A 16,320-nucleotide genomic window follows, 5' to 3' on the forward strand; every position below is an offset into this window, starting at 1 on the left:
CTTTCTGGGAATACCCCACCCACTTTTGCAACAGCTCCTGTTTTCTCTACTGCAAACATCCCAGGGTGTGCCTTACTTCTAAACTTTAGGATGGAGAAACCCTTTCCTCCCACGGGCAGAGCCTCTGTGTCCACCCAAAGGTGTGGCAAGGAAAATTAGCAGTCCCCTCTTGTCTGATCACTCAAAGCCAGTTCTGGGGTAGCTCCCCCCTGCCACTGGGGGTTCTGTCAGCCTGACCGGGGGGTTGCAAAGGGTTGCCTTCTTTAGATCTCACCTTGCATACTTGTAGAAGAGCAGTCCCCTTTACAAGTCAAGTAGGTTACTGGGCCTACCTTAACTGTTCTTCTTGCAGGGGGAAGAAAAATGCCTCCCCACACCCAGGCCATTGTCTGTGGGACCAGTATTCACACCTCATTAGGGCCAAGTACTTGGTAGACCATCTGTCAATAGGCTAATACGCCCACTGGAGGTTCGGGTAGGTAAAAGCTAACTTTCTATAAGTTACTTTTCGTAATTAGTTATTACAAATCTGAATTTACCATTAAATTGAAGTTTTACTAAATATTAAAAATAAACCTTGAATTACTTTTGTAGCCATTTATTGACAAAACAAATAGAATACAGTTTATAATCTGTACCTTGACATTCTCTAGGATTCATCTACAGCCCTTCCAGTGACAATAGCTTTTGGGCCTAGTCACCGGAGAAACACATCAATTTTATTTTTTTACATTTTTCACTTTTAAAATATCAGGTACCCTGCCTTGTGAGAAACAAGGAGGAATTTGAGGGGGGCACATTATTATTTAAAAGTCGGGTTTCCTGCCTGTCAAAAAGGGCTAAATTACAGGTGTGACAGTAGGTTTTAAACTACTGCAGTCAGGCTACACATAGTAGCCCTGAAGCCATGTTTTCCAAGTCCACTCTGTGGATGGCAAAATAGATGTTGCAGTCCAGAGGTGGAATTTAATTGCAAGGCCCTGAGTGCTTTTACTAAACTATATACTAGGGTCTTGTAGGCAAGTTAAAAAATTCAAGTTGTGGCACGCCTTTTTAAAAATGTTTAAAAAGGGTAAAGTGGAGAGTTAAAAAACCAGCAAACCTAGGGTCGGAAAAAGGCGAATATTTTGAGAGATCATACAGAAAAGGCAGATACCCTATACATATGAAAGAGATAGTAAGGTTAGTAATTTGGTGCCAAAAACATATTACAATCAGTTTGATATAATTTCGATTGAAAAAATGCTGTGGCATATAATATATAAAAACATGATGAGTTTCTATTTGTTCTATAATGATTCGTAGTTGTGCCCTAAAACAAATATGTTAGCAAATATATCTCCTTTCAGCTCATCATTGTTGATTTTTGAAAAAAATTGATCAGCAAAGGGAAAATCCATTTATTTTTTGTTTAAACACAGCTATACTGGTGGTCTGGGACCTGCCTTTCTCCTTAGCTGCTGATTGTGTCAGCATGCATTATGACATCCCAAAACAACTATAATAACATATTACAGTTGAGAAGCTACATTTTCTAGAGCTATCACAATTCGCCTTCAATAAGAAAATTAAAGATAGACATTTATAAAGGGAGTGTAGGTTCCCATATATTATTGTTATTAAAATATGTAAACCCACAACACATTTCCATAATCCGCAGGTGCAATTCCTCTTTATTCCCTCCTAACACCTGTGTACCTTAATCTCATGTAACTCAATACTTAAGGGCACAAGTACAACTTTTTGTTTATGGTTGTGCGTTAAAGAAAAAAATCCAAAGCTCTTTTTAATACTATTTTATTGGATTGGCCTCTGTTTACAGAGACTATTTCGCTACAAGCTATGGCTCTTTGTATAAGGCCGTCTCTCCTTTTCTTTGCTATTAGCCACAATAATTTTATAAAAACATATATGTGGGTTACATCATAATAATTGACCTTCCAGATAATCATCACATTTCATAATGGCTTCTTTTTCTTCATTTAAAAATATAAATATTCTTATTGCTCTCATAACCAAGAGCCAAATCGCTTTAGATAAAAAGTTTGCCTTGACAGTGTGGGCACCACATAACAAACAGAAGCTTGTCATTAAGTTGGACCTGTCTGTAAACCTACTGATCTGTAGTAACCACTAGGAGAGTACTGGGGCGTTTGACCTTTGTCACATGTGAACTAGGCTGGTGGAGTCATGTGTAGGACATGGATGATCACCAGTGGTGACGCGATTGAGTCTTCTCCACTAAGAAGCTTCTGTGGATTTGAATCAAAGCATGGGATGCTTTCCCCAGAGTATTACATCTCTGTTTCCTTACATTGTAGGGAGGGACAGCAGTCGCCAGAGCAATGGCAGAGAATGTACGGCCGCTGTTCGGGCAATGAAGTCTACCACATCCGCATGGGCGACAGCAAGTTCTTCAAGGAGCACGAAGGGAAGAGCTTCACCTACGCTGCCTTCCACGCACACAAAAAGTGAGTTTCCAAAGTCTCAGCCCAAAACTCAGGGTCCTGCATTATGGTTGACTATGTTGTGTTGTCATTGATTTATATTAGCAAAACGTCTTTCCCTAAAGCTTACTGTTTACAGAAAATTGAGCAGTATAGCCTTTCTTTGGGAGCAGGCTGGACATGGCTGATGTTGTGACTCTTTTACACAGTATGATTGTACAGATCAGCACTTATCTTGATACATTTCATAACATTGTTTTAGCAACCACATAGTGTGACTTGCACGGGGATCAGTTACACACTCAAGGGTCACACTCCGTGGACAAAGTGCAAACGTAGTGTGACACTATGGCCTTTGTTGGCAAAAATCAACAGGGATCAAAGTGATGAATCAGTAGAATGGGCTGGATTTAACATGGCAGCAATATTTTCTGAGAGGTAGTCCATCCACAGGCTTGACAAATATCACAGTGAGATGATAGCACTCTGTGATGTCATATGCTCATTTTTTCTTATACCCCACCACTCACAATCCAGCAAGTGCGCAATAATCCTCACGCAAGCACACCATTTGCCACTCTCCACTATCACCATCTGAGCAGTGGGAATGGGATTCTGTTCATCTCTTCTTTGCATTCAGTCTACCCCATGACTGTGTTTGTAAGTGGTCCTTTCTCACCTTTTGCCTTCATGCCACAAAAAGGTTTATAACGCAATACATGGATTGGTGAAGGGCTTTGGAGATATGACATTAATCGGCGTCCAGCAAGATGTGTTCCTGCTTCTCCTGTATACCTCCCTCTTTACCATTGAACTTGACTACCCAGATAAAGTGTTCATAGAATCTTTCTAGACTAGGCTTTACGTCGAAGGCGGTCAGGCAATTAGTCTTTAGAAGGCAAATAGAGATTTGTTACTCCCAGAAGTTCTCACCCAATTCAGCATCTCATTGCCCTTCATAAATTGTCACATTTCTGGTTACGTAGTAGTCTTGGTTACTGCCAGAGCATACCTCAAGTCGTAGTATACATAATTCCCCAGGGGGGATAGCCCTGGCACACATGTAGCACCAGCGATATCGTGTGAGGGAATTTGCTCACTTACATGGGGTGCGGCCCTTAGCAAATGAGAGAATCACATTGCCTCTGCGCTCTATTAAGAACTGGGGTGCAGAGTTGTCCAACTCCTAGTTCTAGCATGAAAGTAACTTTGAAACCATTCTCTACTGCATTCCACTAGTCACTCACCTCACAAACTCGCATTCAGAATCAGATTCCACTTTTGAAGTCACTCAGACTTTCAGATCCAGTGTGACACATTTTCAGTGCCCATGCAAGGACATGGTCAGTAATTTGGCTGCCGCCCCCTCCCTATGACCACACCAACCCCCCGGACACAAGGACATTAAACATGGTTATCTTTGGAAGGCGGGGGGTCGCAAGACCCCCCGGCCGTATTTATTAAGATATAAAACAATACATTTTTAATTGTACGATAAGCAGTTTATACAAAATTCAGCAGGACATTAGATACATGATTGTCAACAAGTGTGAGAGACTATCCTTAACAAAAACTCTAATACAGATTATTTCCTAACCGAATCTAACATCCTCATCTGAAATTTAGTATACTAACATTTCTGGCCATTTGGCAAGGTCACTAACCGGTGTCAGGTCCTACTAGCTACGCCTCACCACAAGATGTGCGCATGCGCAGCCGGGCCCGGTAATTACCCGGTCCACGCCGTGAACTCCATTTACCCACTTGAGGAGGGCCCTTACTCAGCGCCATCTGTTGACGTCATAAGTATGCGCGCGCGGGGTGGCTACCAGCCTAAGGAAAGCGTGACTCCTCCAACCCGCGCCCCTTTGAAGCACCAGTTACCTTGCCCCTGAAGTTCTAGGAAGGGCCAATGGCCCCTCCCCCTGGGCAGGAACCTCCATAGGATGATGCCCGCCCCCCTCAGACCTTAAAATAGCTGCTCACCGGTCATGACCTTACCGCATGCCCCATACCTAATAAATACGACGACCTATGGGAAAAAATTCTAAAGGACAGCTACCCTGACTAAGTAAAACATCACGCACAACACCGTAAAGCTAAAAAACGGGGAAAAAAGGCCTAAATACCAATGCAACCAATAACATAATACAGTACCATTAACTAAAAGGGGAAAAAAGGCCTAGCAGAAAGCATAACAAGCAAAATACAAAACCAAAACAGTTTACTAAGCATAGGAAAATTGGCCTAACAAACATTACATCAAATTACCGACTGAATTAGACTAATAATGCATACAACACCGCATTGTTCCAGGGATGGTGGGTGGGGAAACAAGAAGCCCCGAGCGCGGGGCACCACCGGTGTGGGGGGAGCGTCCAGGCAACAAGGAGTCCCCTGGGCGCTCCCCGCTTCTTTATCCTCCCCTACAGCCCGCCCCCCCCGACCCGGATGTCGCTCAATGCCATCCGGGTCAGGGAGGGGGCCCGCCAATCGGTGGTAGGGCGCCCCTGAGGACACGCCCCACCACCGAGAGGCCTTGGTGGAGGGGAGCGGTCGCCACACCGCCATGCGGGCGGGGGGGCCAAGAGCCCCCCCTTTTCACATGGTCAGTGATTGGCTGCCGCCCCCTCCCTATGACCACACCAACCCCCCGGACACAAGGACATTAAACATGGTTATCTTTGGAAGGTAGGGGGTCGCAAGACCCCCCGGCCGTATTTATTAAGATATAAAACAATACATTTTTAATTGTATGATAAGCAGTTTATACAAAATTCAGCAGGACATTAGATACATGATTGTCAACAAGTGTGAGAGACTATCCTTAACAAAAACTCTAATACAGATTGTTTCCTAACCGAATCTAACATCCTCATCTGAAATTTAGTATACTAACATTTCTGGCCATATGGCAAGGTCGCTAACCGGTGTCAGGTCCTACTAGCTGCGCCTCACCACAAGATGTGCGCATGCGCCGCTGGGCCCGGTAATTACCCGGTCCACGCCGTGAACTCCATATACCCACTTAAGGAGGGCCCTTACTCAGCGCCATCTGTTGACGTCATAAGTATGCGCGCACGGGTGGCTACCAGCCTAAGGAAAGCGTGACTCCTCCAACCTGCGCCCCTTTGAAGCACCAGTTACCTTGCCCCTGAAGTTCTAGGAAGGGCCAATGGCCCCTCCCCCTGGGCGGGAACCTCCATAGGATGATGCCTGCCCCCTCAGACCTTAAAATAGCTGCTCACCGGTCATGACCTTACCGCCACAGGCCAGCATTGTTAACCGACGATCTGGCCTGCCCCAGCCTATCCCTAAACTCGGACTGACTTACTTAGCAAATCCCTCTAACCACGCCCAGAGATTATTAGACCACAGGACATTCCCTGCCTCAGTCAAGTGTACCCCATCCCCCAGATAGAACTGCTTGCCCCAGATACATCCGTGTGGAATCGTCTGCAACCGGGGGGCTCGGAATAGTTTGTCCAACTGCGTGTTGATCCTCTTTACCGAGTGATTCAACGCCCTTACAGAGTCCCCCCCTCGCCACTGCCACCGAGGGATAAGTTGCGACCATACTACAGTGCAGCCCGGGCAAATCCTAGTTACCCACCCAGCAGGGGAGATGATTTCCTCAATAAGGATGCGCCTCCCTAGTCTGGCCAAATCATTCTCCCCCAGGTGAAGTATCACCACTGACGGGGGCGGGCTGCTGCGCTAAGAGTCCCTGGAAGAAGCTCCTAAACTGGCTGAGGCACAGACCCCCTCTACCGAAAAAGGAGATATGAAACCCTTTCTGCGCGGCCCTCTTCTTCCGGTCTCCTGAAAGAAAAACATGTTCAGCACGCCTCACATAAGAGTGGCCCACAATCCAAGTCACCAATTTCATGTGTCCCTCCTGTTGCTTGTGCTGCGATGGTGTTGATCGTTGACGCCCGCCGGCGAGTTCCTCCCCTGCGTCACAGGTTTGAGAAGCTGCAAAAAACCAGAAAGACACCAGGCGTGAGCACCATCCTATCACAACAAGTCAACTCGCACATATCGTTTGTAACATTCCGACGACCATCTCCCTATTCTCTTTACATTCTCAACCGGGAGACCCCTTGCTACTGCTTCAGTTGCTGCCCCAATCCTAAATGAGTGAGTGCCAAATTCCTTGGGGTCAAAACCTGCCTGTCTGACCGTCAGCTCCAAGACTCGCCTAAACTGGTACCTGGTCAATGGTGTGCCATCGGCGTGACACAACAGTGCACCCCCCGACGTGCCCCCTCGCTGCCTGTGGAGGAACTCCACGTGGGAAACTGGGCAGCAAGGGTTGGCCCGTGCCCGGTGGAGCACTATGGTGTGACCCCGAGACTCCTGGTCAGTTTTTGACCTCTGAATTGTCACCCACATAGTATCCTCTCTGATCTTTACAAAAGTCCGCTGCAGGCCGCCCAACTTATCCCCTTTTGACCCTGCGACTAATTCACCAATTCTCAGAGCCCCATAGAAGGCCAGGGAAAATGCAGCCTTAAACAGAAGTACCTCCCACTCGGAGCTACAGACACTGTGAAGCGCTCCCAATAAGGCTGTCAGCCGAGCTAGCCCAATGGGCCTTCTTCCATCTGGTGCGTGACCTTGTAGACGGCGCCAACCCCTCAAAGCCTTGCGCACCATAAAGTTGTTAGTAGGATCCCGCATGCCCTTAGCCTGCGCGAAGAAGGATACCGCTGCCCTATGTCTGCTCGCCGCCGCCACTGAGCGCCCTTCCCTGTGCATTGATTCTAAGTAGGCCGCAAAGCTGTCCTCCTGCGCCCACCTAGCCTCCCAATCCAGCCCCAAGAAAGCCCGGTAAGACAAAAACGCCCCTTCGTAAGCTGTCTTGGTCCTGGGGGCTAAGCTTGCAACCACAAGGTCCTGTAGTCTGGGGCACCAATCTGCCAAAGTACTGCCGGGAAGTGGGCTGGTGAGGGGTCTGCTGCAGGAAGATGCTCCCTGAATACCTGCATTTTAAAGCGAGAAAGGGAATCAGCTGCATTGTTGAGGATTCCTGGGACATGCTTGGCTCTGAAAAACACATTCCATTTTAAGCACTGTAACACAATCTCCTTTATCAGGCGCAGTATGAAGGGACAGCGTGCCCCCTGTTGATTTATACATTCCACAACTGTCATGTTATCCGACCAGAACACCACTGATTGGTTACTTAGGTGTTCCGGCCAGACCTTCAAGGCCACCCATATTGGGAAGAGTTCCAGGAAGCCAATATTGGCGGTCAGACCCCACGCTTTCCATTCCTCCGGCCACCGCTGGGCGACCCACTTGGACCCCAGGATGGCGCCGAAGCCCACACTACCAGCAGCGTCAGTCCATAAACCCAACTCTGCTGATGTGGCGGGAGGACCGGGCCACACTATCCTGCCATTAAAATCCGCCAGGAATGCCATCCATATATGCATATCCTGGCGAACCTCAGATGACAGCCTCGTGCGGTGATGTTTCTCCCGTAGTCCTCTCATAGCTTGTGCAATGGAGCGTGAGAATGGGCGTGCCATTGGGATAACCCGCAGAGCAAAATTCAGTTGCCCCACTACTTCCTGCAGCTGTTGCAAGGACACTTTGTCTTTGCGTAGGCATTGACAAAGCGCTGCTCTAAATCTAGACACTTTGTCCCTGGGCAACCTGAAGCATCCCTCCACCGAGTCAATTTCGATACCAAGGCATTCCAAGCAGGTGGACGGGCCGACCGTCTTCCCTGGCGCTAGCGGGACCCCAAAAGCCCGCATGAGCACGCAAAATTCCTGCAATGCCCAGGCACACTCCTGAGAGCCCGCCGCACCTAAGAAAAGGAAATCGTCCAGGTAATGCATGACCTGCTGGTGGCCCGTCGCCTGTCTCATGACCCACTCTAGAAACGAGCTAAACGTCTCAAAGTAAGCACATGAAATGGAACAGCCCATGGGCATGCATTTGTCCATGTAAAACTTGCCTTCGAAATTGAAACCTAGGAGGTGGTGATCTAAAGGATGGACTGGGAGGAGGCGGAAAGCAGATTCTATGTCGGATTTTGCCATCAGTGCCCCTGGCCCCAGAGCTCGCAATAAATCAACAGCCTGGTCAAATGAGGCATATTTTACACTACAAATCCCCTCATCAATCGCATCATTCAAGGATGCTCCTCTTGGTGCCGACAGGTTGTGAATCAGTCTAAACTCGCCTCTCTCTTTTTTAGGTACTACACCCAGCGGTGAACACACAAAATTGGGGACGGGCACCTCTTGGAAGGGGCCCGCTATCCTGCCCAGTGACAGTTCCTTGCTAATCTTCGCACCCACCACTTCAGGGTTATGCTTTACTGACAGTTGGTTCCTGCAAGGTGCGCTACCTGTGTACCCCACCGCCGGGATCCTAAAACCTTGTGAGAAACCTTCCTGAAGGAGAGTGGCCGCTGCATGGTCCGGGTATCTATTCAACCATGGGATCATTGCCAAAACGTCTATCGGTGTGGGAGGGCCCGAATCGTCTGCACTACTCTGGCTTCCCCCTTCCCCTCTGACTGTGGTTGCCTTGCTTGGACCTGCAAGTTGTCTCGGGGTGGGATGGGTGACCACAGACTGCACATGCATGTCTAAATCTACAGGTGCCCTGGGCCCTTGTGCAGGAGCGCTTATTAAAGTCCCAGCATACCCCTTTTCTCTCCGACCCCCCCCTATTCTTCCCCGGGACCTCACTCCCCTGGGCTGACCGAAAGGGCTGTTGGGGTCTGGCGGAGAACACCCTGACTGCATTTGCGGCCTGGGATGGGGCTGTGTCCCCTGAGAACTGCTTATGCCAAGACATAGTCTACTCTGTCCCATGCCAGTGATGAGTCAAATTCCTTTGCTTTCCTGAAATTAACATCATACTCCTTCCACGCATCCCCAGTGTATTGATCGCTCCACCCCACAATCCTGCTCTGGTAGCAAGCCATTGCTGCCTGCACATTAGGGGGGCGTTCGGCCATGATAGCCGTAAGGACTGAAAAGGCCCTGATCCTATTCTTCAAAGTCTCATCTACCCTTAACCTGGAGCACTGTGCCCTCCATTCACTCGGATGCATCCATTCCTTCAGTAACTTGGCCTGCTCCATTTCCCTATTGTCTAGCAACAATGAGAAAATGTAAACATACTTTCCCGCCCAAATCAACTCCTTCACTGCCTGTGACACATGTTGTGCCAAATTTTCACTCCTGGATGGCACTGAGCCGTCCCCCCAAGAGAGGCAAAGCCACCTCCTTACCATTGACGGGCACCTGAACCGGTAAGCCATCGTCTCCCTTCGGTTGGGCGGGACTGGAACCTGTAAGTGAAGAAGATGAGGGCACCGCAATATTGTCAGCCGCAGTTGCAGCTTTAATCTTTTCTACCAACTTCGCCGCTTCTGCCGCATGATCTGACGAGGCAGGAAACACACCACCCTTTTGCAACCAAGGTAATAAGGCGGCTATCTGAGATACCAACTCAACAGGGACCGGGTCCAGGTTGCCAACTGGCACATCTGGGACCCCAAGGGGCATGTCCGGTGGCGCTGGCGCGATAGCCAAGGGAGCGGGTGTCGGCGGCACCATCGGGACCGGTAGCGGTACCACAGGCGCGGGGTTAATCCCCGCAGGAGGGGGTGACGGCGTCATGACCGGCACCGGTGTCGCGGGCACAGGAACAACTGGCAGAGGTGCCAGAGGAACCGATACCGCAGGTACGGGTGTATTCGGGACCGGCACTAGAGGCACGAGGGCTGGGGCACTGTACCTCGGCTTCTTGGCCCTAGATCTCTTTGGTGGGGTAACAAAATCCCCCCTCGGCAAAGGTGCCGCTCTCTGCCGTATGGGCCTGCCTGATGGGCCTGGCGGATCAGCAAACCTCTCATTCATGCGGGCCTCCAATTCATCAACTTTCCCCAACCTCTTATTAATTTCGCTCATCTCACGCATCATGGCGTGCATCATGACCTCCATGCTGGGCCCTCCTTTACCACCCTTTGCCCCCGGCATGATTGCGCCCCCTGCCCTACACTCTGTGTCACGACTTAAGCGACCGTGTACTTTGTACCTTCACCAGCTGGAGGATGCACAGTGGGCTACAAGCACCATGCAACGGTAACCACAATGCCCCGGCTTGTCCGGTTTGTCAGGGGTGAGTAAACCTAATGTAGACCCACCCGGCGGTCACCAGAAGCGATGAAATGCAAGCCCCCCGCTCTCCCCTTACCGCTCAAATCCTGCGTCGAGTGTGGCCACGTCCGCCGTCCCCTACTCCGGGATCACTGTGTGCAAGATGCTGCGTCTTGTATTTGTGAACACATACAATTGCGATTGTCTGTAACAGAAAAACAGGATTAATCTCTGGGGGTGGCCAACTCAAACAGTCGCTGGAAATAAACTGGAGATAATATCACATGGGTGAAGATATATCAAAAACTCTTGCTGACCACTCCTGTGCCGACCCGGCTGTTTTCCTAAACCCAACCCTTATGCTACACCTGGCTGTCCAACAATTATACCACAGCACCCCTTGCAATCACAACATACTGCTAGAGAAAATGGTATTCTCCCCCCAAGTCTTCTCCCCCAAGCCTACCCTAGTCGGCCTTGTTCCACCCCCCCTCCGAAGAGAAAGAACAGCTCTCCAATGGCTACCTAGCACGACCAGTTCACCTGCCCGTTTCCTGAGCGGGAAAGGCGAGGGTTACTCGTGCATCCCGATCCGGGTAAATGGTCCCGACCTTCTCTCGTTGTGCCTGCTCGAGCGGCAGCTGCAAGCTGCGCTTATTCTTCCCCGCCCGCGCCAACCCCGGCAAATACCTTATTTGCAGAAGCCCGGAAAGAAGCACAAAAGCGGCGCTTTCCTTTAGCGGCGGTTTCCTTTGCCAAACCGCTCGTCGAAAGCGTCTGCTACCCGCTGGCTGCTGCAGTCGATCGCCTGGGGGATCCGGACACCGCGCGCACAAGCGGCGCTTTCCTTTAGCGGCGGTTTCCTTTGCCAAACCGCTCGTCGAAAGCGTCTGCTCCCCGCTGGCTGCTGCAGTCGATCGCCTGGGGGATCTGGACACCGCGCGCCGCTCTCCGCGTTGCACCTTAAAAATAAATCGAAAATGTTAATAAAACAAGAAGCCCCGAGCGCGGGGCACCACCGGTGTGGGGGGAGCGTCCAGGCAACAAGGAGTCCCCTGGGCGCTCCCCGCTTCTTTATCCTCCCCTATAGCCCGCCCCCCCCGACCCAGATGTCGCTCAACGCCATCCGGGTCAGGGAGGGCGCCCGCCAATCGGTGGTAGGGCGCGCCCCTGAGGACACGCCCCACCACCGAGAGGTCTTGGTGGAGGGGAGCGGTCGCCACACCGCCATGCGGGCGGGGGGCCAAGAGCCCCCCCTTTTCATTTTCAGGACTCATGAAAAAGGCTATGCTGCTTTTGGGTTGTCCTTTTCTTCCTCTCTATAGGAATCTTTTGATACCATTTGACACTCGTAGTCATTTCTGGTGGTGTCATATTGCAGAACAATGGTCCTGCATATTTCCCTTCCTCTTTAATCCTGTGTCTGTGGTCAAGAAGCTTTTTAATGGAGTGGTCACTTCTTTGTGCATTATTGCCCTCTACTTCATACATTAGAGTACGCTTCTTAGAAAACAACTTCCACAGTAATGTCTGAGACGTTTGTGTAATTTGTTTTTGTGTAAATACCTATATCCAAAATACGCTTGATTGCGCAAAAAGCAAGTTTGTAATTTTGTTTCTATATTATTGTTTCAAATGTTGCATTTCAATTATTGGCAAAACAAATTACAGCCACTTGTACTCTGTTGTACGTGTACATTCATGCAAAATTTGTACTATGCATTGCACTATTTGCAGAAAATGTTTACAGCAAATTATGTGTAATACATAAGTGGAGTAAAGGTGCAATTTCAGGAATTTTGCTTAGTAAGCTTAACATAAAATTCTTGAAATTAGGCGAATTACCCTAGCATCATTTAAATTTTGACCAGACCTTAAAATAATCTGCATTTTAAATATTAGTAGTATCTGTGTCATCTCAGTACAAGAAACTGTAGCCTACTTCTGCATTGATCACATTCTCTGATGCTTTGAAAAGGGTCTCCACTTCACACACCAATCTAAAGTTCACACTAGCAGACATGATGCTCACAAATTAATCTCCTTTTTAAATTCACATTTTTGATTACTGTGATTTTGGAATTGGTCACATGATGCATATCTTGGTAAGTCTTTCTGTACTGATAAAGGTAATTGCCACACTGGAAGAAATGTTACTGACTGAATGTATAATTTTCATGCAAAGGAGAAGAGTGGAGTTATTTAGGGTTTGGCATACCAAAGCCACAATGAAAAATGAGGATATCACAGATTGCACACTGTTGGAGCCTCTGCCAGATTGGCTCAAACATTGCAATTGATGGTGGCCCATCAGACACAGCAGCCCAGTCTTTTGTATTTCTGGAGGGCAACCCTAGTTATGGTGGTCCTGATGCAGATTTTCCATTCCTTGGTCATTGCAGCAGAGTAGATCTAGGTAGAGAACAATTCATGAATGGTCCCTTCATCTAAAGGAAATTCAATCAATCAATCAATCAATCAAAACATTTGTAAAGTGCACTACTCACCCATGAGGGTCTCACGGCACTGGGCGGGGTGAGGTGCTGCTACTGCTCGAATAGCCAGGTCTTGAGTAGCCTCCTGAAGGTTAGTAGGTCCTAGGTCTGCCGTAGGAGGATGGGGAGGGTGTTCCAGGTCTTGGCGGCGACTTGGGAGAACGATCTGCCGCCGGTGATAGCTCTTTAGATGCGGGGGACGGTGGCGAGGGTGAGGTCAGCGTAGCAGAGCCGGCAGTTCGGGGTGTAGAAGGTAAGTCATCAGTTCAGTTATGCCGGTCCGGTGTTGTGGAGTGCCTTGTGAGCATTGGTGAGGAGCTTGAAGGTGATTCTCTTGTTGACGGGAAGCCAGTGCAGGTCTCTCAGGTGGGGTGTGATGTGGCTGTGGTGAGGGATGTCGCGGATCAGGCGTGCAGAGGCTTTCTGTATGCTTTGAAGTCGTTTCAGGAGTTTGGCCGAGGTTTCTGCGTAGAGGGTGTTTCCGTAGTCCAGCCTGCTGCTGACGAGGGCCTAGGTGACCGTTCTTTTTCTTCCAGTGGGAAACCACCTGTAGATCTTGTGGAGCATGCGGAGGGTGTTGAAGCAGGAGGATGAGACAGCGTTTACTTACTTGAACATCGAGAGTGTTGAGTCGAGGATGAACCCCAGTTTGCGTGCATGGTCGGTGGGTGTTGGTGCTGCTTCCAGTGCGGTCGGCCACCAGGAGTCGTCCCATGCTGAGGGGGTGGAGCTGAGGATGTGGACCTCCATCTTGTCTGAGTTCAGCTTCAGACGGCTGTTCTGCATCCACTCGGCGACGGCCTTCATTCCTTCGTGGAGGTTGGTTTTGGCAAGGAGGGGGTCCTTGGTGAGGGAGAGGATCAGCTGAGGTGTCGTCGGCATAAGAGATGATGTTGAGGTCGTGCAGTCGGGTGACATGGGCGAGGGGTGCCAGGTCAACATCAGACACTCCCCTGAACAATGTCGGGCTGAGGGATGATCCATGGGGTGCGCCACAGATGATCTCGGAGGTTATGGACCTAAAAGGGGGAGGCGGACGCTCTGGGTTCAGCAGCCGAGTCTTTTGTATTTCTGGAGGTCAACCCTAGTTATGGTGGTCCTGATGCAGATTTTCCATTCCTTGGTCCTTGCGGCAGAGTGGACCTAGGTAGAGAACAATTCATGAATGGTCCCACTTGTATGTAGAATATTCCCTTCATCTAAAGGAAATTCACTTAATCAATCAATCAATCAGAACATTTGTGAAGTGCACTACTCACCCGTGAGGGTCTCACGGCACTGGGCGGGGTGAGGTGCTGCTACTGCTCAAATAGCCAGGTCTTGAGTAGCCTCCTGAAGGTTAGTAGGTCCTGGGTCTGCCGTAGGAGGATGGGGAGGGTGTTCCTGGTCTTGGCGGCGAGGTGGGAGAACGATCTGCCGCCGGTGGTCGCTCTTCAGATGCGGGGGACAGTGGCAAGGGCAAGGTCAGCGTAGCAGAGCTGGCGGTTTGGGGTGAAGAAGGTGAGCCATCAGTTCAGTAATGCCAGTCCGGTGTTGTGGAGTGCCTTGTGAGCATTGGTGAGGAGCTTGAAGGTGATTCTCTTGTTGACGGGAAGCCAGTGCAGGTCTCTCAGGTGGGGTGTGATGTGGCTGTGGTGAGGGATGTCGAGGATCAGGCGTGCAGAGGCTTTCTGTATGCATTGAAGTAGTTTCAGGAGTTTGGCCGAGGCTCCTGCGTAGAGAGTGTTTCCGTAGTCCAGCCTGCCGCTGACGAGGGCCTGGGTGACTGTTCTTCTTCTTCCAGTGGGAAACCACCTGTAGATCTTGTGGAGCATGCGGAGGGTGTTGAAGCAGGAGGATGAGACGCCGTTGACTTGCTTGGTCATTGAGAGTGTTGAGTCGTGGATAAACCCCAGTTTGCATGCATGGCGGTGGGTGTTGGTGCTGCTTCCAGTGCGGTCGGCCACCAGGAGTTGCCCCAGGCAGAGGGGGTGGAGCTGAGGATGAGGACCTCCATCTTGTCTGAGTTCAGCTTCAGACGGCTGTTATACATCCACTGGGCGACGGCCTTCATTCCTTCGTGGAGGTTGGTTTTGGCAGTGAGGGGGTCCTTGGTGAGGGAGAGGATCAGCTGGGGTGTCGTTGGCGTAAGAGATGATGTTGAGGTCATGCAGTCGGCCGACGTGGGCGAGCAGTGCCAGGTCAACATTAGACACTCCCCTGAACAATGTCGGGCTGAGGGATGATCCATGGGGTGCGCCGCAGATGATCTCGGAGGTTACGGACCGGAAAGGGGGAGACCGACGCTCTGTGTTCTGCTGGAGAGGAAGGAGGTGATCCATTCCAGAACCTTGTCTTGGATCCCTGCCTTGTGGAGGCGTGTGCATAGGGTCCAGTGACAGACAGTGTTGAAGGCGGCTGATAGGTCCAGGAGGATGAGGGCAGCGGTTTCGCCATTGTCCAGCAGGGCCCTGATGTCATCGGTAGCGGCGATGAGGGCAGTTTCGGTACTGTGGTTGCTGCAGGACCCGGACTGGGACAGGTCCAGGATGTTGTTCTCCTTGAGGTAGCGGGTCAGTTGTCCATTGACGGCCTTCTCGATGACCTTCGCCGGGAATGGGAGCAGGGAGATGGGCCGTAAGTTCTTGAGGTCCTTCGGATCCGCCTTGGGTTTCTTGAGTAAGGCGTTGATCTTGGCATGCTTCCAGCCCTCCAGGAAGGTCGTCGTCTCAAAGGAAATGTTGATGGCTTTGCAGAGATGGGGTGCTATGGTGGCGCTAGCTTTGTTGAGGATTTGGTGTTGGCATGGGTCTGATGGAGAGCCGGAGTGAAGGGTGTTCATGATTTTGATGGTGTCGTCGTCGTTTATGTTGGTCCAGGTGAGCAGGGGATCGATGCGGGTGGTGGCCATGGGGTCTGAGGTGTCGGTAGCTGTCGGGGCGGCCCGGTTGTTGAAGCTGTCGTGGATGTCTGGAATCTTGCGATGGAAGAAGGTGACAAGGGTGTCGCACAGGTCTTGCGATGGTGGGTTCGGCGGAAAGGCTTCGGGCGAGGGTGGTGTTTAGCTGGTCTACGTTGACTTTGCTCCAGCTGCGGTAGGGGATCTGTTGAGTGTGGTGGTGGGTTTCCGGAAGGTGAAGTGAATGCAGTGATGGTCGGTCCAGTGGAGTTCGGTGGTGTGGTTGAAGGTGACGTGGGAGCTTGCGGAGAAGATGGGATCAAGCGTGTGGGTGGCGGAGTTGGTGGGCGTTGTGCCGAGCTGTCTGA

At 50.3% G+C, this 16,320-nt stretch overlaps 1 protein-coding gene across 1 annotated transcript in view; it reads left to right on the top strand.

Moving 5' to 3' along the window:
• Window positions 1–16,320, top strand: part of KCNT1 (potassium sodium-activated channel subfamily T member 1) — a 739,470-nt gene that overhangs the window by 520,128 nt on the left and 203,022 nt on the right. The window contains exon 17 of the mRNA XM_078640347.1: window positions 2,322–2,471. Within this exon, the coding sequence (XP_078496473.1) occupies window positions 2,322–2,471 (150 nt within the window). The remainder of the gene's footprint in view (window positions 1–2,321; window positions 2,472–16,320) is intronic.

This window comes from Lissotriton helveticus, chromosome 5_1 (genome assembly GCF_964261635.1).
Source record: "Lissotriton helveticus chromosome 5_1, aLisHel1.1, whole genome shotgun sequence".
NCBI lineage: Eukaryota > Metazoa > Chordata > Amphibia > Caudata > Salamandridae > Lissotriton > Lissotriton helveticus.